General features: G+C 40.8%; 3 protein-coding genes across 4 annotated transcripts; all 3 read right to left on the reverse strand.

The window, feature by feature from the left end:
- Positions 1-110: 110 nt before the first annotated feature.
- On the reverse strand, positions 111-5167 carry gpaa1 (glycosylphosphatidylinositol anchor attachment 1). 2 transcript variants are annotated; one of them, XR_014623688.1, is made up of 14 exons: positions 5077-5167; positions 4596-4706; positions 4287-4466; positions 4027-4138; positions 3779-3926; positions 3590-3691; positions 3279-3475; positions 2961-3157; positions 2680-2833; positions 2434-2505; positions 2136-2332; positions 1071-1241; positions 678-985; positions 111-288 (listed from the first exon to the last, which is right to left on the reverse strand). XR_014623688.1 is itself a non-coding variant. In XM_084368550.1 (13 exons), the coding sequence occupies exons 2-13, from the start codon at positions 4667-4669 to the stop codon at positions 742-744; spliced, it is 1848 nt and encodes a 615-aa protein (XP_084224676.1). In that variant the 5' UTR covers positions 4670-4706; positions 5077-5167; the 3' UTR covers positions 111-741. The 2 variants fall into 2 exon arrangements, 1 of the variants encoding a protein (XP_084224676.1); XM_084368550.1 differs by having other exon boundaries at positions 111-985.
- A 394-nt stretch (positions 5168-5561) lies between these two features.
- On the reverse strand, positions 5562-7956 carry exosc4 (exosome component 4). The gene is made up of 3 exons (XM_084368773.1): positions 7729-7956; positions 6187-6393; positions 5562-6098 (listed from the first exon to the last, which is right to left on the reverse strand). Exons 1-3 carry the CDS (start codon positions 7897-7899, stop codon positions 5739-5741), a joined length of 738 nt encoding a protein of 245 aa, XP_084224899.1. The 5' UTR covers positions 7900-7956; the 3' UTR covers positions 5562-5738.
- Positions 7957-8951: 995 nt separating this feature from the next.
- prkacbb (protein kinase, cAMP-dependent, catalytic, beta b) lies at positions 8952-20644 on the reverse strand. The gene is made up of 10 exons (XM_084370067.1): positions 20185-20644; positions 16356-16417; positions 16151-16279; positions 15303-15401; positions 15127-15209; positions 14912-15038; positions 14712-14807; positions 13618-13740; positions 13298-13462; positions 8952-10459 (listed from the first exon to the last, which is right to left on the reverse strand). The coding sequence occupies exons 1-10, from the start codon at positions 20228-20230 to the stop codon at positions 10334-10336; spliced, it is 1056 nt and encodes a 351-aa protein (XP_084226193.1). The 5' UTR covers positions 20231-20644; the 3' UTR covers positions 8952-10333.
- Positions 20645-20858: the final 214 nt, after the last annotated feature.

Genomic DNA, 20858 nt, shown 5'->3' on the forward strand with positions numbered 1-20858 from the left:
TTCGCGTCAGATCAGAGACTCCAGCTGTAAACACTCGCAAGACATTAACATGGGCGTCTCATCCTTCTCATCTATGTACGTTCCACAGTATTGAACCCACAACATGATAATTAAACTTTTTCAGTCTTTTAATTTGGCATTTATAAATATGAAATAAACATGTTTCAAAGAATGTTATCAAAACAAGTATAAAAATATCGGACGTAGTGATGGCTTCTTCAACAGATGCAGATGTACAGACATGTTATTGTTTCTTCCATTTCAACATCCGTTTCATCCATCGCCATCCTGCCAGACAGAACAAAAGAGCTAAAAAGCAGTGCAGTCATATTCTTTATGTACCACAAACAAAGGCAATCGCAACACAAAATCCTTACAAAACCTTCAATGAAATTATTTTACAGAAAGCAACTCAACCGTGAAAAAAGATCTCCCCATCTTCAACTTATAATTTGTGAGATTTATAGTACAAAACATTCCATTCTGCTTAGTTTATCAAGCAAACCCTTTTTTCTTGAACGTTTTAAGAATGAAATACTTGGAGTCGATCTTGAAATACCAGCAAAATGTCCAAAAACAGGCAATCACTGCATTCTTTCCAACTCAACAACAGATAATCATTCTTTTCTCTCCAGTGGATTTAACTGTCATTCACATTCCCCAGAGTGAAGACAAACCTGAGAACACCTCAGAGAGATTTTCTCCCCATGAAAGCCTTCAGTAGTCCTGTGCGACTGGCCTTTACTTCCAGAAGAGGATGTTCCAGAAAAGCAGCCAGCAAGGATACACCAGCAGGGCTATGAGCGGGTAAACCAGAGAGCCGTACAGTAAGTGGTCCAGAATGCCCTGTGAGATCACTGACAGGTAGAGCAGCCAACCGTCCAGGAAGCTGATGGGCACTTCCTGCAGCTCTTGGAAGAAAAAGACTGAAAAGAGTAGTGTGCAGGCTGGGCTGAGGACGACCAGGATGAAGGCCGATAGAACCCTAAAGGAAGAAGAAGAGGAGGGTGAGGTTTAACTAACAGACGGTGGTACAGAGAAAGCAACAATGGCCACAGAGTGCAATTTACTTTGGTACGTGGGGTGTGACGAAGGCAGCCACGGGCACCAGGGTGAGAGCCAGGATGAAGCCCAGGGAGAAGTTAATGAGGGCGGTGCAGCCCAGCAGCACGGCCAGGTACAGCACAGCAACCAGCTTCAGCACCCTCCAGCCCTGCTCCGTCCCCTCGCCTGACAGGAGCCTTTAACAAGCACACGACAAACAGCTCACTCTCCCGCATCACAGCTGAACAAGTTTCCCAGGGTCATTTAGGTTCTGAGCTGGTGACATGATATTCAGAAATTATTTTAAGGCCTGCGGTTGTCATTTTTATTCTGTTTGGGCTTTTAAATCGATTATAATCAGAATATTAGGCTTTATGTAAGCTGGTGATACTCGAGGCAAAAAAATCATACTTAAACATGTGAGTGCATTCCTGCTTTTAATCTGTTGTCACATGTTCACAAAAGCAGGTATTTTTTGTAAGCTCAATGTTAATGTAATTGCTGCTAATGCGGGGCGATATGGCCTAAAAATAATATTGCAATATTTTAAGGCTATATCATGATACACAATATATATCGCCATATTTTGAAATCTCCTCAAAAGCACTTCATAAATCTTTGGACTGGGTGACAAACCCCCCCCCCAACAATAATGTAGGGATGACTTTTTGTACTCTCACAAATTATTTACACAATGAGATTTTAGATAATTAATTATCAGTAATGTGGATAAAGTGGGTAAAGGCAAGTATTAGAAGTAGAAAAGTCTGTTAAGTTCAGAAAATTACATCACTTTACTGTAATGCAGCCTTTAAAACCAGGAAAAGACAACACTTATATATAAGAATATAATTGGTACAACACCAGAAGATTTAATGCAAAAGTTTGGGTGATATGATTGCTGAGAAAAATCCATCAGCAATGTGGACGACATGTGAAACAAATTAGAGGATTCTACTCAGCAGCACATGGTGAGTGATTCGGCTTTCTGAGCTGACTCTAATTTGATTCTGACTGTCTTTAAGACTAACAAACAATAAAAAGGTAAAAAAAAAAATAGATACAGTCTAAAATCAGTGTGGTGTAGCTACCTGTTTGTGTTATGAGGCAAAGCCAGGCCGGCTGTGTAAACAGCAATGGCTGTCAGGACCACAGCCTCGGTCTCGGACACCGGGAAGTGTTCCACAGCCAACCCCTGAAACTGGATCGGCAAGTAGTAGAGAGCTACTCCGGTCAGATGGCTGATCACCAGAGGAGTCAACACCGACAGTACTCCTGGACTGGACATCTGAGAGGAGGCAGATTTGATTAAAGTGGTGATTTAATGAACTCTAGACAAGTAAATTGTCTGATTTCTGTCTTGTTTGTTAAAATATGCGTGCGTCTAACCTGCTCAGTGTCAACCACTCCATCTTCTGTTCTTGGCGGAGGAGCCGCAAGTTGAACCCACAGGTCTAAGGCCTGTATCATAGTCAAGGGCAATTGAGTAATTATGAGTGTGTTAAAATAGCACTGTTAACATCTAATCAATAACACGAGAAGCTCGGGGTGGGTCTTCATGCATACACATTTGGTTTTCTCCATCGAATTTTCAGATTTCATCAAACTAAAAGTGAAATAATTGCGAAAGGATACACGGAGCAGCAGGATGATGGCGAGGAGGCCGAAGGCTGGCATGTAGTAACCAATGGACACGAAGTGAGAGAGGGAAGGCATGAGGTAGAAGAAGTAGGACTGGTGCAGGCGCTCTAAGAGGTTATTCAGTTTACGATACATTCCCTCCAGGAGCCTAGAAGATATTTATGATGAAAAATGAAGAAATCACAAAATCAGAAGAGTGTCACCTTATGAAGAGGACGGTTACAAAAAAACAGCACATGAAAAAACTAAATTCAGTATACTCTTCTAGCTCTGACCTGCCGACGGTGGTGGCGTCAGTCTTGTATTGACGGAAACTGTTGATGCCCTTGATGGTGGCGGCCTCGATGTGATACCGCAGGAAAAGGCCATGATCCCCCCAAGGGCGCCCGCTGGCCTGCTTCAGTGCCATCAGCATCATGGTCTGAACTGAGTGGCTGTAGCCTGACACACTGTCCCAGTCATTCCTCTGCAGCTGTAGGAACATCCGGAGAGAACAGGGGGATTAAAAACTTCCCCACGTCATGACAGCCTGCTCACTGAACACATAGTGGAGGAGAAAATGTGTTTCTACTACGTCTCATCACGAGCCTCACCTTGCCCTGGATGGTGCAGAGGACTCCGATCTTCTGACAGAAAGCGTAGAAGAGGTTTGCTAAATCCAGGTTGGGGAGCTGGCCGTTTAGACCTTCCAGGACCAGGTCCATACTAGTGATGACATCACTGCTGAGCTCCAGGGACAGAGCTGCCTGGATTGAACCGCCGCGACCATGAAGTGGGGACCAGTCCATACCTGTATGCACCATTAGAGTAGAAAAACCGACTGAGGAACACAGTCTTTGTCTTTTTAATGAGTTCTATATTAACAGTGTTGACTACCAAGAAATGCATTTCTGCTGGTGATTACCTGTAGTGTTGGTGTGGTGGTAGCCCTCCAGCCAGGCCTGCATACCAATCAGATCATGCTCATTGATGAGAAAGATGATGTCTTTGGCCCAGTAAACCTGATCTATTGAGGAACACAGTTGTCATTAAACAAGAAATGCCCCTGCAATGTCACTTAAATAGCAGAGAGGGACGTGGGTTCTGTACTCACTCCTGAAGTACTGTGCCAAGCCGAGTAGCAGCCCCACTGCCTGGTTGTTGTTGTCGCCCGGGGTGCAAGGGGCACTCAGCACCAGGGCTTCAGTGCGTGGAGCTCTGGGGGCCCGAAGGATCCCGTATACATTCGTGCCTTTCACCATCTGAGAGGAGAGAGGGTGGAGTAGGATGAAAAAGAGTCATGGAATATGCATAGAAACACCTTATACAAGCATTTTATAAGTATTTCAATCATACACTTACATATCTCTCTTTGTTTTCATCAGGGAAGGGCAGCGTGCGAGAGAACCTCTGAGTAAACACCTCCAACCCTCGAGCCTGCATGGTCTTCACCAGCCAATCCACTGGCATCCCACTGCAGAGAAATAATTAGATTAGACTGGCGGACTGGGAGAAAATTGAGAAGACTCAGATCAGACACTCCAATTTCTTGACAACCAGTCATCATGATCAAATCAGCATTATGAGTTGATATGTCATTGATGTTTGGTCTTGACCCTTACCCAGCTTTCTTCTTATGAGCTGAAAACTCTCTGCCCGTGGCCAGCGCCCTCTCCCCCGCTGGAAAGCGCTCCTCCACCATGGTAGAGCCCATGGCATTCTCTGACATGTACGTCCGCAGAGTGAACGGCTCAAATGCTAACCCCATGAACCAGGCCACACCCGCCATGTAGCACACCACACTAAGATGGAGGGATGGAGTAAATATGACAGAAATCATTCAAGTTAAAAACGCATATTGGGTATGATATTTTAAATTGTGCATTTCAGATTTCACTTAGGCTCATTTATCTTCAGTGGCTCAAACTCACCAGATTGGAGCATTGAGGCGGGTTAGCAGGCTGATCAAAGCCCGTCTTCTGTTCGGGTCAGACAGCAGTCCCATGTTGTTGTAATGTAGTAAAGCCCGGATACAGTGGACCCTGAAGGCAGCACAGACACTGTCACTGTACCTATCGACTATATTCTTTAAATACGTGATTATAGATCGATTATTACTGAGGTAGACAATCGCGAAACAGCATATCATGAGTTGTATCTATCTACGACGGTTGCAATATCCACATGCACGTTATTATACCGGTTTCCTTGTAGTCCGAGCTGAAAAATCGCTCTCTGTCACCCATTGTCATGGTATTGACAGCTTCGGTTAGCTTGCTGCTAGCTATCTAGCCGGCTAGCTTCGCGGGACGGTAAAATGTTTTTAAACCCTTGTTCTCAATGAATGTGAATGTTATTAACGGTGACGTGGTTAAATTCTTCATATTTCACATAATATGTAAGAAGACATACCTTTTTTCAGGGTGCAGCGGGTCACATCCACCTGCAGAGGTGGGGCTTGATCACAGCAGCCGTTGCTAAATGTTTCTCAATTTCCTTGTTCCTGTGGGAACGTTAATGCGGCGGACCGATTTCCGGTCACGCAATAAAACAAAATAAAACACATCAATATAAAAAAGAAACAATGTGATCGAACAGAAACAAAAGTGAGGAAGAAAATACCTTCTCACAACCGGAAAAATAAATTGGTAGCTTTATTATTTATTTATTTTACCAACACAATTTCAGTTACAGAGAAGAACTGTTTCAAAATTTATTTTTAAGGTTACATAACCCCCATATCCTCCTTTTATTGCTGTTTACAGACAATGCTGATGTACACAAATATTTAACAGCATATAAAATATATTTTCTTGTGATGCATTTGGTAGTTAGTGGTTGTTTTTGAACACACTACCCTTTTACCACTCGCAAATGAACAAGCAGAGCACAAATGATTCAGGGTTGACGTATTTATTGTTCGATTCTCTACACATATACTGTACAAAAGTATAATCGCCATGAATTCATAAAAAAAAGTATTCACTCCATCATTCCTCTCCATAAAGTCCAATAACACTTTCTGGTTGGAACCAAAACCACAGTCCAGATGTTCACCTCTCCTCCTGTCTTCTTCACTCTCCGGTGAGCACAGAAACTTCTTGGAGATGTTGTCGCACCACCTCATCCAGCACCTTGCTCACACCTTTACAAGCTGTCATGGCGGCTTCGATTAGAGCATCCAGGTGGTCCTGATGTAGTCTGGCGTCCATCTGCAGCAGGGCGATCTGTCCACCCCGGGGCAGCAGCGCTAAGGCCAGAGAGCTCACTCCTCCACTTTCCTCTGCGTAGCAAAGGTCAGCGAGGGGCGTCTCGTCCACGAACCCGACCGTGCAGGCACACACGTAGTCCCGCATGGGGATGCCGGCGTCAATCACAGCCAGAGTGGCAGCGTTCACACACACGCTGTAGTTCCCTCCGTCTGACTGCAGAATCTGTTGGCGAAGACAAGATTTCATGAGTTTCAGCTCAATAAAAATCTTCATGTTACATCAAATCCACCTCTCATTGTCCCACATTTACCTTGACGTAGATGTCTATTTGAGAGCGTGGGTACAGCTGGGTCATCACAGCAGCTTCAAACGTCTGCTTCAGGTGGAGGCTCATCTCGGTAGACTTGCGGTCACCATGCGGCCTCCTCTTCCTCTCTGCTGTGCTGAAGGTGGCCATGCTGTACTGACAGTTGATGACAGCTCGATCGTGACGAGTCCGGCTGCGCGAACCTCGCATCTAGGAGTGACAAGCATGACATGTCTCAAGGCAAATATGAGCAAGTTATTATTTTAAGATAACGCAGTCCAGAACAATACACCACTACAATCTCAGGAATAAAAATGTGGTTTAATTAGGTCGTTTAATGATTGTGTATTTAGCCGTTAGTTTGACAAACAAGCCCTCAAACTAATTTAGGCACTAATTTGGTCTAAAGTGACTTATAACTAGGCACATGTTTTTTTTCCAGGACCGATACAGATACCAATTATTAGTAATCCAGGAGTCGGATATACATTTACAAGAAACATAATCTCAGGCTCAAGTTGACATTAACGAGTGATGGTCTACAATTTACTCAAGTACTGTACCTGTGTACAATTTTGAGGTACTTTGCTTCAGTATTTCCATTTTCTGCTACTTTCAGTTTCACATTTATTATTATTTACTTTGCAAATTGATCAGCTATCACGCGTGACACCAGACAGTGTTGTGGACACAGAGTGATGACCACTAACAGAGAAAGGTGCTGCATCAGAGCCAAATGTACTGCATTTTTTAAATATACTTATTTTATCGTCAATCAGACATAAAAAAAAAAAAAAACCCACCAATACTGATGATCAGGAAAATGCTGAATATCAGCCCTGCTAATCGGCCAGACCAGTAATCACTGCACCTCTACTTGTAATGGGCATTGTTTGACATTTTTATTGTAAATAAATACTTGATTGATCTGTTTTTTAGTATTTCTGAAGAATTTTGAAACCTTAACGAGACCTTTCACAAAAATGATCGCTATATGGACATGGCCTGAGATGGGACCCAAGGAAAAGTGGCGAAAACTGAATTGTCTGCTGAGAAATGAAGGACTTTACCTCTGTGCCATATATTTAATATATAATTAACTGCAATTTCTGTTAACAGAGCCTGAGAGTCAAATGTATCTATTGTTTTTGTTTTATTTATTTAAGATAATTCAGTCTTTTTTGTTTACATTCCATCATTTTCTGCATACTGATGTCTGAATATTCTTAAAAATCAAAAGTAAATTCCTCTTTGAAAGGCTGTATGTGCATGATACTATATCATCATTATACATGTGACATAAAATGATCTTTTTATGATCACAGTTGTTATAAAAGGCTTAGCTTTAATTCAGTTATTTAAGTATTACTGACCAGAACACTTAAAAACAGTATGCTGGACAACACATACTGGACTGTCCAAGACAACATGAATACGGTTACATTCATTTACAGTTACATTAATGGCATTTCCTCTGCAGTTAACAGCAGTTTTAGGTTGTTGCTGTTGGCTAACCCGCAGCCCTCAGTCCGTGATGCTCCTTACTTCATGAGGACCGTACACCACAGCCAGAGCCTTCGTGTTTCCCTGCTCTAGATACGCAGAACCGTCGGCCTGAGCGAACACTCCCATACGGGCCTGGACCTTCCGCAGCTCGGTGGCTTTTCTTCCATCCAGACGGTACCCCTGGTCAGACAGCAGCTCCAGACCCGCCATGTTTCCGCAAACTTCGAATGAACAGCGACGCAACGCCCCACGTGTCCGTCGCTGTACTACATTACCCATACACCCACTAGCTGGAAGGACTACGGCAAGCCACGCGGCCCAGAATTAACAAGCTGGGATGAATAGCTACAAATGGGAAGAGCGTTTTATAATTAGTGTGCCTGAATTAAGCGGTCGTTTTGTATTGCGCTATAGTTATCATTCAGTATAATAAAGATATTTATAGAAGAGAAAACTTGTTTCTATAAAGAGTAAAATAAAACTGGGAGAAAGTGTATAACCTATCCTTTCTTATTAGATCAAGTAAATTCCTAACTATATTTTAAAATAAAAATCAACACCAAAAAATGTATATGGTTTTGGACTCATATAACCCTTTGAATATAATTTAAATATAATTTGTACTTCTAGGTTGGAATTTTTTAACCTATTCACTCTTTTCACATTTAGATTTTTTTTTTTAAATTATTTTGAGTTTCATATTACTTGTATGTGTGTGCATGTCTTGTTCCTTTTCTGCAATAAATAAAATCTGCAACTAAATGAAAAAAATACTGCATTTAACTACTTTTTGGTAACTGCTGTAGCTTGCTTTGTTAGAAAATATGAATTTAAGAGTAATTTTATGAGCATTTCATGTTGAAAATCCCTGGATATTTCCAAATGGGGCAAAAAACACCAATAATAATAAAGATAACTCTTTACACTACAGGAGTGTTCCTCCTTATTTGTTGGCACTAAACTAAAGAACTATGCACTGTGATAAACTATGTGTGCATTTGCTCTCATTTGCAAAATCCTAAGGACTCAAAGTAAGTTCCTATTTTTCTTGGGACCCCTGGAAATCAGTCATCACCCCTTAGGATCCCTGAGGCACACATCAGGCTCCACTACCCTGCAACAAAGACACAAAAACCTGTATTTATGTCCTCAAAAAACTCTGCAGTCCTCTGTGGATAAATCTGGCGATACATTTTCTATGCGAGTAAACAGAATTGCACAACAGTCGGTCTCACAATGCACAGAGAATTACACAACTTAAACACTTTTAAAAATAAAATTTATTAGCATCTCTAATGTGTATAAATAAAAACATATATGAAACAATGTATATACGTATGATGTAATGAGTTTAACAATAACAGGGTTACATGTGATACAAAGGAGCAGTCTTTATTTTAGCCAGTGTATTGTGAGGAAAACTGTACCTTGAAATCAAGCTTTCAAATATGCATACCTATAAGTTGCAAATCTACATTCTCTGATAAGAATGAAATACAGAAATCAGTTCTGGGGAGAATATGGTAAATACGCAGTTTTGCTTTCCCGTTTCATAAGATTTCAAAACATCTTTGATTTAATACATTACAAATTCTGTACTTTTTTCTGCAAGGTTTCTCTAACAATGTTGAGGCAGAAAGCCGCAACACTATTCACAACCACCTTCTCAACTTCACATCACACTCAATAAGAATCCTAAAAAGGATTTAACCTCATTCTTTTCCTTTTACTGAAGTCACATTGTTCCACAGACTCATACGAAAGGGTCTTTATAAGCAGACCGGAAATCTAGGGACAATATGACTAGAATGTTAGACACAGCGACAAAGAAATAGTAAAATACCAGATGACAAATTTTACATGTAACTAACAGATCCCAAAGGATCAACACAAATGACTCGATTTGCATTTTACTAATGTAACAAGGTTTGTCATCTTCTGCTATGGCTTGCTGTGCCAGGGTCAGAATACCAGTGACTGGATGCTTCTGTGGGGTTCTGAGGGCTCGGCTCTCTAGGCAAAAAGCAAAGATTGGAAAGGACCTCTCTTCCTGTGTCACCCAATGTCTTCTATTTGGTCATGCTTTCAACACTCAACGTGTTCAAATATCTTATAAAACTGACAGATATGCACATAGGACAAACGCTACTTCTGGAAGCTGGCCAGAATTTCACAATTGCCAATGTGATGTGGACTTGTAACAGGCCGTTACAAATACGCCGCTGACAACTACAGGGAATATTCTACGACCCACATACCTGTGTGTCAAACTGCCACAGACGAGTCAGTTACAATGTGTGGACTTCTATTGGCCATTGTCTCAGTTTTTCCTCATAAATTGAAAAAATATTACATTTTAAAAAGGGGATAACAACATCCAAGACTAACTGCTTCAAAGTAAAAAAAAATGGTGGGTAGGTACAAAAAAAAGAAAAAGAAAGAAGTGGTGTGTCTGCTTTAATACGCAGGTGTACGTGACAGTGAGAGGTTATCGGCACCCAAGGATCATGGCGACCTCATTCAGCCTGATGGAATGAAGGGACTATGTAGTAGATCTGAAAAACGATGGTCTCTGCTCCATCCCAAGTCTTTAGAAGAGTGCAAAGATCCCCTTATTTCCCTGATATATCCATGTTCTCGCATCCTAAAACTCTGCAAACTCCTTTGCGCACTTTTCCGTTAAAGAAACGCGGATCTCCTCCTCCTCGTAGTCGTCAAAGTTGCTGGTGTCCCCCGGGCCTCTGCACTTTGGTATGAACGGGGCTTCCACCTGCAAGAACAGGAGCAATACATATTTTAACAGATGGGATTTAGGTTTATGTCTGCACTGCCAATCACAAGAACACCCATGACAGAGAAAGGAAAGGCAATTATTTCTCTGAGGAAGGACAGAGAGAGTTTGACTTTCAGACAGCAACGTATCTTAAACTGTCAAAAGGTGTCTAGAAACTGGACGGAACGATTGATGCTAAAATACACTGAATTCTGACAGCTTAAGGGGGTCTATATGCTTAAAAGTGAGTGATTGTCAGGTGGTCAGTGAAACCTTCTTCCTCTACACCTTTATGACAGCAGGAATGGGGAGCTGGGTCCAACAATTTTTGTAAAAACCGACAATAAGGCCCACTTCAGGCGGCCATTTGCCAGGTAACATAGTATGCAGGATTTGAACCTCTCTCTGAAGCTTCTCTCTTCACTCTTACAACATTCATCTCCTTTTTTCACATAAATGAACATGAGCAACACCATGAATTTATTTGAGGAGGACCTGCTCGAAAGTGTGTGACTTAAATGGCCATTTTAACAATTATCGGTCTCCCTCCTTTGTTTGACAGCAGGCCTTTCATCACACCTTAAAGCGCTGTCATTTTGGAACGGCTATAAACACCTGTGCCTTTAGGCGTAGTCTGACGAAATTCTGTGCAAACTAGTTCATCTCAAGCACAGCCCATTTTTCTTTTTTCACATGCCTGTTTGCTGTGGTTTTTTAACTTGTAATATTTGAGGTTAACCATCTCAAATTGATTAACCACACTGTAAAGATGCACTCTTTGCAGATAATTCCAAATGACATATTTCTTCATTCACTTACTCCTATTTCTTGTCAACATGTTGTGATTGTGCTGCAACTAACAGTTATTTTCATTGTCGATTAATCTGTTGATTATTTTCTTATTGTTTAGTTGTCTCAAAGACCAAGATAATGTCCTCAAACATCTTGTTTTGTCAACAACCCAAAGATATTAAGTTTACTGTCATAGAGGAGTAGAGAAACCAGAAAATAATCACATTTCAGAAGCTGGAAAAAGAGATTTCTGACTTTGTTTTCTTAAATATTACTCCAATATTAAACCAATTAATTGATCATCAAAATAGTAGCCAATTAATTTAATAGCTGACAACTAACTGCTTAATTGTTGTAGCTCTATGCGCTTGCTCGATGTTCAACTAATTAAAAATCTATGACTGATACAAAACAGCTAATGAGCCTCACTGAAAGTCACTGAAATGCTCCTACAAACCATTTACTGAGCAGTTATGCTTCGGAGCCTTTTTTCTCAAGTTGAACTCAGTCTACTTTCCCTAAATGTTTTTCATATGCGCCTCACAGTTGTGTTTTCAAGGCAGCACCCACTGCAGAGTAACGTTCATATTCTTTGAGGCTGAAGCTTGACATTACAGAAACGCAAGTCTTCGCTGCACTATTTCTTCAAAGTTGTCAGTCCACCTCCCGCAGCTGCGTATTTACTAAACACGTAGTGTGTTTGGCTGTCTGAGAAAAGACTGTGAAGGTGGAAAGGTACAGAAAGATTTGGCTTCAGCTGGGATTCGAAATCATGCAGGGATGTGTTTGTGTGCAGACTGAGCCACCTGAACACCCCTGAAGCCCTCTGAAAGGTTCAGGAAATTAAATTGTTTTCAAATCCAGGAGTAACTCAAAATGTGCCATCAATAACCCTGAACATGTAATTTAATGTGGAAAGGGCAATTATGATTATTATTTCTTGCCAAATTTGCAGTTGACTAAATACAATGAAATCAATATGATCACTTAATCAGTGCAGATGTGAAGGTTTAATCTCTTCTCATCTTTCTTTCATTAAGAAAACTGTAGAGCCAAGTCTCAAATATGTCTATTCAATACCTTCAACTTTTGGACTGCTGGTGGGTCCTATATTTTACATTATCATCCAACATCTTATAGACTAATCAACTATCAATAATGACAATAACCGTAAAGACAAGAAAATGGGTATTAAAAAAAAGCCTACTGCAGTTTGACCACGGACTGACAAAACCAACGGCCCCAGACCAGTTAAAGTTTATGCAGGGCAAGCTGATTGATGCACCAATGTTCTTTGTCATTATAGTGTAATGTAGTAGTTTTTTAAAATTATACTCAAGGAGCCGTATCAACATTTTTCAGCTAACAGAAGCTGTAAATAGACAAGAAAACCAAGACAGGGTACCTGGTTTTCTGCTTCAAATCTTTTCAAATAGTTTTACTTTATACTGTTACTGCATCACAAATCCCACTGCATTGTGTCATGTGGAGGCAGTTATTTTGCAACACTTAACTTCTCTTAAGAACGGGGAAAGAACATAAATTGTAAATGAAAATTATGCTGCAATAAAACGAATTACATCCTGTAACAAACCACAGCAGCATCTGATAAGAAAGTGAGTGAGTTGTAAAAGACCACAGTATGACTGTGTAATGAAAAGGTTAAACAGCATCAACAGATCGATGAGATACAAGCCCGAGCTAAATATCTACTTTGATTAATCGAAGAACTCCATTATCATTGTCATCCTGCAAAATGGCATGTGGCACTGTTAGCTCACAGCCAGCAGTGGAGCTGGGTGATTTCCAAGTGGAAAAAAAGAATAATGACACAGGACCATAAAACAGAATTGATGAGCCGTCCTCAGATAACTTTCCCCAAAACAAAATAGTATAAAATAATACTGTTGGAGTATCATAACTGGGAATTTTACAACTAGCAAAAAATAAATCAATATCAACAAATCAATATCTAATTAACTTGGTTTTTATAGGGGTAACAGTGTTAGTGGTGTCACTACAAAATGTGCAATGGTGTCTTGCCTTTCTCTCATAGATTGCGATCCAGTCTGTTGTGGCAAACCATTTGTGGCCCTTGATGTCGTTGACTCCGTTCTTCAGGTTGCCATAACGTTTTGTCAGATCCACCTGCAGCAAGTTTCTCAACAGATCCTTCAAGTCGGAGCTGAAATGGGAGGGGAATCGCACCTATAGAGAAGAAGAAATAAATTTTTACCGGTTGAAATATGGGTTTTAGTACATGCAACACATAAACCTGACTTATTTTCTATCTACAGAGTGGAAGCACATTCTGAGTTAAAGGACTTAAATTAATAAAAATCCACAAACAAACCCCTGCTTACCTTTCCAGACACGATCTTCTCATAGATCTGAATGGGTTGATCTGCAAAAAATGGAGGGTAGCCAGCTGCCATTTCATAGATGAGTACACCGAGGGCCCACCAGTCCACAGCTTTGTTATAGCCCTGAAAAGATTCAAGACAGACACTGCTATAATTGGGTGGACTCTGACAGGCATTATTTATAATTAAAAAAAAGTGTGTGGGATTTAGTAGCATCTGGCAGTGAGATTGTAGATCACAACCAAATGAACACCCCAGAATATTAAAATGCATTCATGTGGTGTGACAATAATCTGAAAAATTATGTTCCAACCAAGAAAATTCAACTCAGAAACATTTATGCCAATAGATCCCTTTAAATCCTACACACTGGCCCTTAAAAAGACTTCCTCCTGCTTCTGATGTATCACTGGACCAACTGGTCCAGACGCTATTATTGAGAAATTAATCTATTTTTTGTTTCAGCAAAAATACTTTTTTCTTTTATTAAAATGGTCATCACCAGTTAATTTCACTGTGATGTACAGTATGAAAAAACACAAACCTGCAGGAATTTATAATAAGTTGGTCTGTTGTTATGTTATTTGTAATTTCTTTAACCTGATTCATCCATTTTGACCAATGATTTTATATACTTGCAGAGAGCTGTTGCCATAATGTACAGTGAGTTTTATAGCTGATAAAAAAGTGAGATTGCAGTGTGTCTTTTTGCTGCCTTATATTTAGGGTCTACTGAGGACACTGACAGTCAAAATAAATTGTATCTCTTCCTCCTGTAGAGTGGATTCTGTTCTGTATGTTTGTAAGTATGAAGTTTTGGGATCTGTCCAGTAAATGGCCTCAGCTGGAAGGGTTGCAATGGCTGCAACGTAATCCTTAGCAACTCTGAATGTCAAAGTTATGTTCACTACAGTTGTCGTTTTCTCACTCATAGGCTGAGGTTGTTATACTGACGACATTATGCCATTGCAGCCATGTTGCGGCTGCCAGCTGAGGCAATCTTCTGAAACCAATTCCAAAACATATGCTACGTATGAATTATTTACACACCAAAACATGTAAATAAAAATTTTACAAAAACGGAGGCTCCATACTTTGCTGAGAATGATTTCTGGCGCCAGATACTCTGGTGTCCCACACAACGTCCAGGTCCTGCCTTTTACCCGCTTGGCAAATCCAAAGTCTGTCACCTAGAGGTCAGAAGCATATATACACACCTTACATGAGCAAAGCAGTGACTTTGACAAAAAGAAACAGAGCAGCATTACATATTCATTTGCTGGTTGTGGCTCACCTGAATGTAGCCATGGTGGTCAATGAGAAGGTTCTCAGGTTTCAGATCTCTGTATATGAGATCTAGTGAATGGAGGTACTCGAATGTCAGCACTATCTGGGCGGCGTAAAACCGTGCATGTGGTTCACTGTGGAGGAGGAGGAGCAAAGAAATGTGGTGAAACTAAAGCATTATAACACACAGCAGAAATAACCTGATGACAGTATAAAACTCACCTGAACCTTCCGATTCGTCTTAGGTGTGAGAACATCTCTCCACCTGGAACGTACTCCATCACCATGTACAAATTGGAGTTGTCCTATAAAAAGTAAAGCAACACTTACACCAAGCTCAAAAAATACAGGAATTTCAAAGAGTGAATTTATTTTTATTTTTTAAAAGCACACTTTACCTTAAACGCATACTCAAGTTTGACGAGGAAGGGGAAGCTCACAGCCTGTAATATCCTCTTCTCATTTAGCGTGTGTTCTATTTGCTTGAGTTTCACCACCTAACAGATAAACAGAGATAAGGTGACCTTGTCTGGGAAATCTTACTTTCTCTTGAAACAGAGATAGCACACACAGGAAAGGCAGCTTTCAGTTATTTATTTATTTTACTTGTGTCCCCTAGTAACAAAAACAAAAAGGTACTCACAGTATTATTCAGGCCTAAAACTAAACTTAAATTTAAAAACTTAAATTCTACCTTCCAGGGGTAGATTTTATGTAGGGCTATGGTTATTACAGTGAGTTAGGTTAATCTACATTTTGCCAACAAGTAAGAGCAAGTATGAAGAAAAAAGATTTCAGTAAAAAGTTTGGGTTCAGGGGCAGGTTTAAAGATTTGTAACATCAGAAATGTGGACTTTCAGGCAGAAGAGCTTGACTCACTTTAACATACAGTCATGAAAAGGTTGATCAATAAATAATAATTCCATTTGTTGCTACTTTATACTTACTTCACTATATTTTGGAGGCAGAACAGTTTCCACTAATCAGAAAAATGCTGAATTTTGGATCTGATAATAGGTCAGGCTGGCAATCAGTTGACAAATAATATACAACATACATGTTTATTTATGTATACTTTACTTTTACCTTACCATGTATTACCAGAACATTACTTTAGATACCAATCTTTCTTACCTAGTAACATTTTGGCACAATATCTTTACATTTACTCAACTATGACTTTTTGGTACAACACTATTCTTTATTTGAAAATGTTCCATGAGGCTTGATGCAGGCTTCCACTGACCTTCTGCTTGTCCAGTATTTTCATGGCAAAGTATTGCTCTGTTCCTTTGTGTTTCACCAGCATGACTCTTCCAAATGAGCCGGTACCCAGGGTCTTTAATCTCTCAAAGTCATCTAGGCACGTTGTGCTCTGTGAAAATAACAACCTGTTAGCCTTATTCTGTGGATGCAATGACCAAAAATATCGACTTTTTACTCATTCCTACCTGTGGTGGGCATTCCCATTTCCGTAAGAAATCTTCTTTGGCTTTGGCTAGAAACTCTTTCACTAAAAAAAGAGCAAAGACAGAACTAGTTAGCATTCAGCTCCTGTCTCCATTATTGGCATAAAAACACATTATGGTTTTAGATTAAACTGGCAAAAAGACCAAGTGCCATCATACCAGGAGGGAAAAGGAAGAAATGTGGGGAAATTAAACTGTAAATCAACGGAGAAGAATACGGGCAAAGTCAACTCTCATCTGGATATAAATTAAATGGGATACTAAAAATATCACATACTTTGTTCAAAAGAACAAAGCACACAAACACGAGAGAACAACATCCAAGACAGGCGGACTAGTGATGCATGCCAAGACACTCAGTATATTTATTTCTGTTATTTAGTAGGATTACTCAAACAGGAGGGGGAACACAACACTTATTAGAGGAGAGGTTTCTCTGAGCATCTTGTGCATCACTTAATACAGTTTAGGGAAAGGCTATCAAACAAATCATAAAAATGGTAAGCAAAGACAAACCAATGTATGGGAAATCCAGATTGAGAGAATGTGGATAACAAAAACACAGACTTATTATCAAAGCACACACAAAAGAAAAGCAAGCACATCTAGCAAGTCGTCACAATGAGACCAATGCCGTTATGCCATTCTGGTCGTCTTTTGGAGAAATGATCATACCAAAAGTCTCTATTGATCACCAAGGTTTTGCAGGAACAATCACCCACACGGATGGTGATGATACGGAAGAGAAGACAGAGAGAAATATAGAGTTCATGTACACAACCACAAATATAACGCATCAACAGACATGAAGCATGTGTAGTGTGAGAAAGCAACAGGAATGAAAACAGAGTTGACATTCACCTGAGGAATTTAAACACAGACTAAGTGTCTACTGAGGTGCAGAAGAACAGGTGTACCAAATAGCAGAAGTTCAGTCGTGCATATTGGGTCAGATAGACAAGATAACAGTGAAGAACAAAACATTCTGGATGCTATTAAGATTTAGACTCCTTTGACACTTGCAATGACTGTTTTTTTCCTGCATCTTAGTCTGACAACTTCTCATCCTATAATAGCGTTAAAATTACGATGACTGCTACAAAAAAACAGCTGAAACAATAATTAAAAATCTTAAACTATTTTGAAACCGATTGATTGTAAGCAGGTATTTTTTTAAGCAAAACTGACAAACTGACTTTATAGTTTGCATAACTGCAACTAACAATTAGCTTCATGAGGCAAGCTTCATCAGTTGCACTTCACAATAAATAACTGCTTAATAAATGATTTATAACAGCTAATTTACTATTAACTAAAATGTAATTAACAGTGTATTCACCATTTATTAATGATTTATTGATGACTGTTACAGACTGTTTTTCCAAAAATGTCGCCTACATGACCCAAAATGCAACTTAGCAGTGATCGGCTTCACTCAAGGCTCACTCAATTTATCAGATTACAAGGCTTTATACTACTTTTTTTTTCTTATGCAGCGGTACTCCTCAAGACCTGTAAACACACTTTAATGTGTAAAATTGTTGGAGTTTCCCTTTAAGACCAACAAATTGTTAGTTGCAGGCAGCCCTAGAACAACATAACATCCACAATGACTAAATATTCCCCAGTCTATTACAGAAAGTCTAAACTGTTAAATAATAGGAGGTATTTTTGTTCGCACAAACGTCTCTACAACATTTTTCACCTAGAGGGACAAATCAAATGGTCCAGAGCCGTCACAGTTGGCCAACCCTTCCTGACAGCAGTGCCAAAATCCAGACAAGCATAACATGGTTTGGTTATGTCGGCCTGTCCTGTTACACTACAGAGTGAAACACAATACATGGGCACAGTGAAATAAAATAGGTGTCATGATGGCAGCTGTTTAATCTCCCTGTGCAAGTGTGACCGCCTTGGTGTGGTTCCAGCTAATGGCAGCTATATACAGTCAACACAGGTACGCAAGTTTATATACAGCACTGTACAGTAGGTAACCAGGTCATCTTGTCAGAGCAGCTACACACCTGGCAAATCTGCAGCTCAGGGCACAGTGTCAGCTTAGACAGGTTTAACAGTTAGCCATGCCACAGGATCTAAGGATCATTGTTACACTCAAAAGAAATACTTGGCAGTATGGGAACTATTGCTGATCTGATCATCTCTGTCTGTCTCGGTGTCTGTGGCTGGCGCTGCCCGCTGTGCCTGCCTGGTCTCTCTCAACAGGTCAATAAATCTCAGAGCAGCGTATCCAGTGAATCACAAAGTGACGCTACTTTAAACAAACTAAGTGAAGACAGATGCGTGTTTTTGAAGATTATAAAAAAACGCACGAATGTAGAGAAGATTTCAGTGCAGGTGGGGCTGATTTTAAGCTGTCAAACGCAATTAATTCTGCATGAATCAATAACCACCTACAGCTTTTATATGTTTACAACCAGGCATAGGGAAACATTTCTGATTTATCACACAGGGATGCTCGATGATGACAAGCTGGACGCATCAAAGTATATGAGCGCAAAGTAACACCGGCCTAGGCCCAGTTACGTCAAACCTTTCAAAGCTTGTAATACCCCTTATCCTCTGACGAAGGTCTGATGACAAGCTGCTCCAGTCAATGACGAGCTGAGTGTGAGAAGTGAGCCGTGATGGACCTTTACCACGGCAAGATTAGAAAAGGGGCTCTAAATAAAACAGATGGGGACACAATTCAAGTGTGTTTGTGTGAGTGTGTGTGTGCCAGGAAGACAGTAGTAAGGTCCCAGTTTTATGAATGGAAAGAGAGCATTTGTCATTTCTTCACCATATTTGGTCACGGTGCTGTACAGAGGGAAAGCTTTGTTTATGCAGCCCAGAATAAAAATGTGGCAGTGAAGCCCAAGGCAGAAACAGTCCCACACTGCCTTCAAGTTGAAATTTATTGCCTATTTATAACAATTACTCACGGGTTTGTGGTTTATTGCTGCATATTCAAGATCACCATTGCACAAGTTTGTGTCTGATGCTGCTAGCTGTGCTTGACTGAACCTGCAGCTGAACATAGTGTAAAAAAAACAAACAAAAAACAACGCATCCTGATTGTTTTAGGGGTGACACCACAGAGGAGAGGATGGAGATTTTAACCCATTATCTTTAAAGCTTTTAGATGGGAAGCGACTGCAATGCACGGCGAGGCTAACTGTGAGTGTGTGTGCAGGCCTGAACAGCTACCACCATCAAGAGGCAATGAAATGACAGGGGCCTTGTAAGGGCTAATCCCCCCTCCTCATAGCTAAAGTTAGCAGGCTAGCTGGTCATCAAGCCTGATCCTTCTTGTGCTCCACTTGGCATGCAAACAGCCTCAAAACGTGTGAAACCATCGATATGTGGGGATTTATCGATAAGCACTGCTTTCATGTTGCTCTAATGGGCTTTTATTGGCTGTTAACACTCCTGTCAGTGCACCCCCACCCCTCCCTTCTCCACCCCCTTTCAGCCAGGAAAACCACAACATCCACGGGGTCTTGTTGCTGCTAGCTAACTTAGCAAGGCCTTTTTCCGTAAATGTACGTGCAAAATAATAATAAAAAAAAAAAAAAAAACACCAGCATGGTCATGTATCTTCAACTAAAGGGCGAGTGTTTGCAGTAGCTGGTGGGGATAACTGTGCGGGGGGATGACGGACGGGGACGGGGGACGGCCCTCCTCTGCCTTTACTGTAGCTGGACAGTTTATAACAAGCTAGCTATCCACGTTTAAAGAGGCTTGGTGAGAGTGAAACACCTAAATACAACGTTAAAAAAAAAAAAAAGGGCAAACAACAGCCCGGACTCACCGCTCTCTAGCTCGTTGCCCTTCTTGGCGGTGGCAGCGTTCCCCATGGTGTGGAAAACACGGCGGTTGCTCCGACTGAGAAGAGATGGCGGTGGCTAGCTAACCTTCCTACAGCGGATACTCCCGAGCTCCTTAAAATAGGTGAACCACAAACTAATATGAGTGTTTAGTCGGGTTCAAACGTACAGAAATAAAAGTCCAGTATCCCTCCCAGCGGGACCCCTCGCTCTCCCTCTCCGTCTTCACCGTGAACGGTTTTTCCGCTCCTGCTAGTTGAGTAATGTCTGTACGGCTGACATGAAGCTAGCGGTCACTTGTGTTTCGGACCAGGCTGCTGCTGCTGCTGCTGCTGCTGCTGCTTCCCCCTCCAACCCTCCACACTCAGCTGCATTCACGGCATGGTTAGGACTCGGATTGGCCAGAGATGTCTGAGTGAAGATACCAAAGTTGACCTGCTTCCGCGTTTTTCAGGCATCACGAGTGCATTCAGAGATAATGGGATGACATTTGAATACTCGTTTGATGACTTTAACCAGAGGCTAATTATAACGTCGTCTTTGTTTCACTTGAACTTTGTGGTTGTTAAAAAGTACAAGTGAGCTTTCAGGTGTGTTTATTTGGCTCTGAGACTGACAGTCGTGATGCCTTCATGATCTAACATTTTAGTAGTCAGCA

The sequence above is a fragment of the Pagrus pagrus genome, assembly GCF_965226575.1.
Source record: "Pagrus pagrus genome assembly, chromosome: 12".
NCBI classification, from domain to species: domain Eukaryota; kingdom Metazoa; phylum Chordata; class Actinopteri; order Spariformes; family Sparidae; genus Pagrus; species Pagrus pagrus.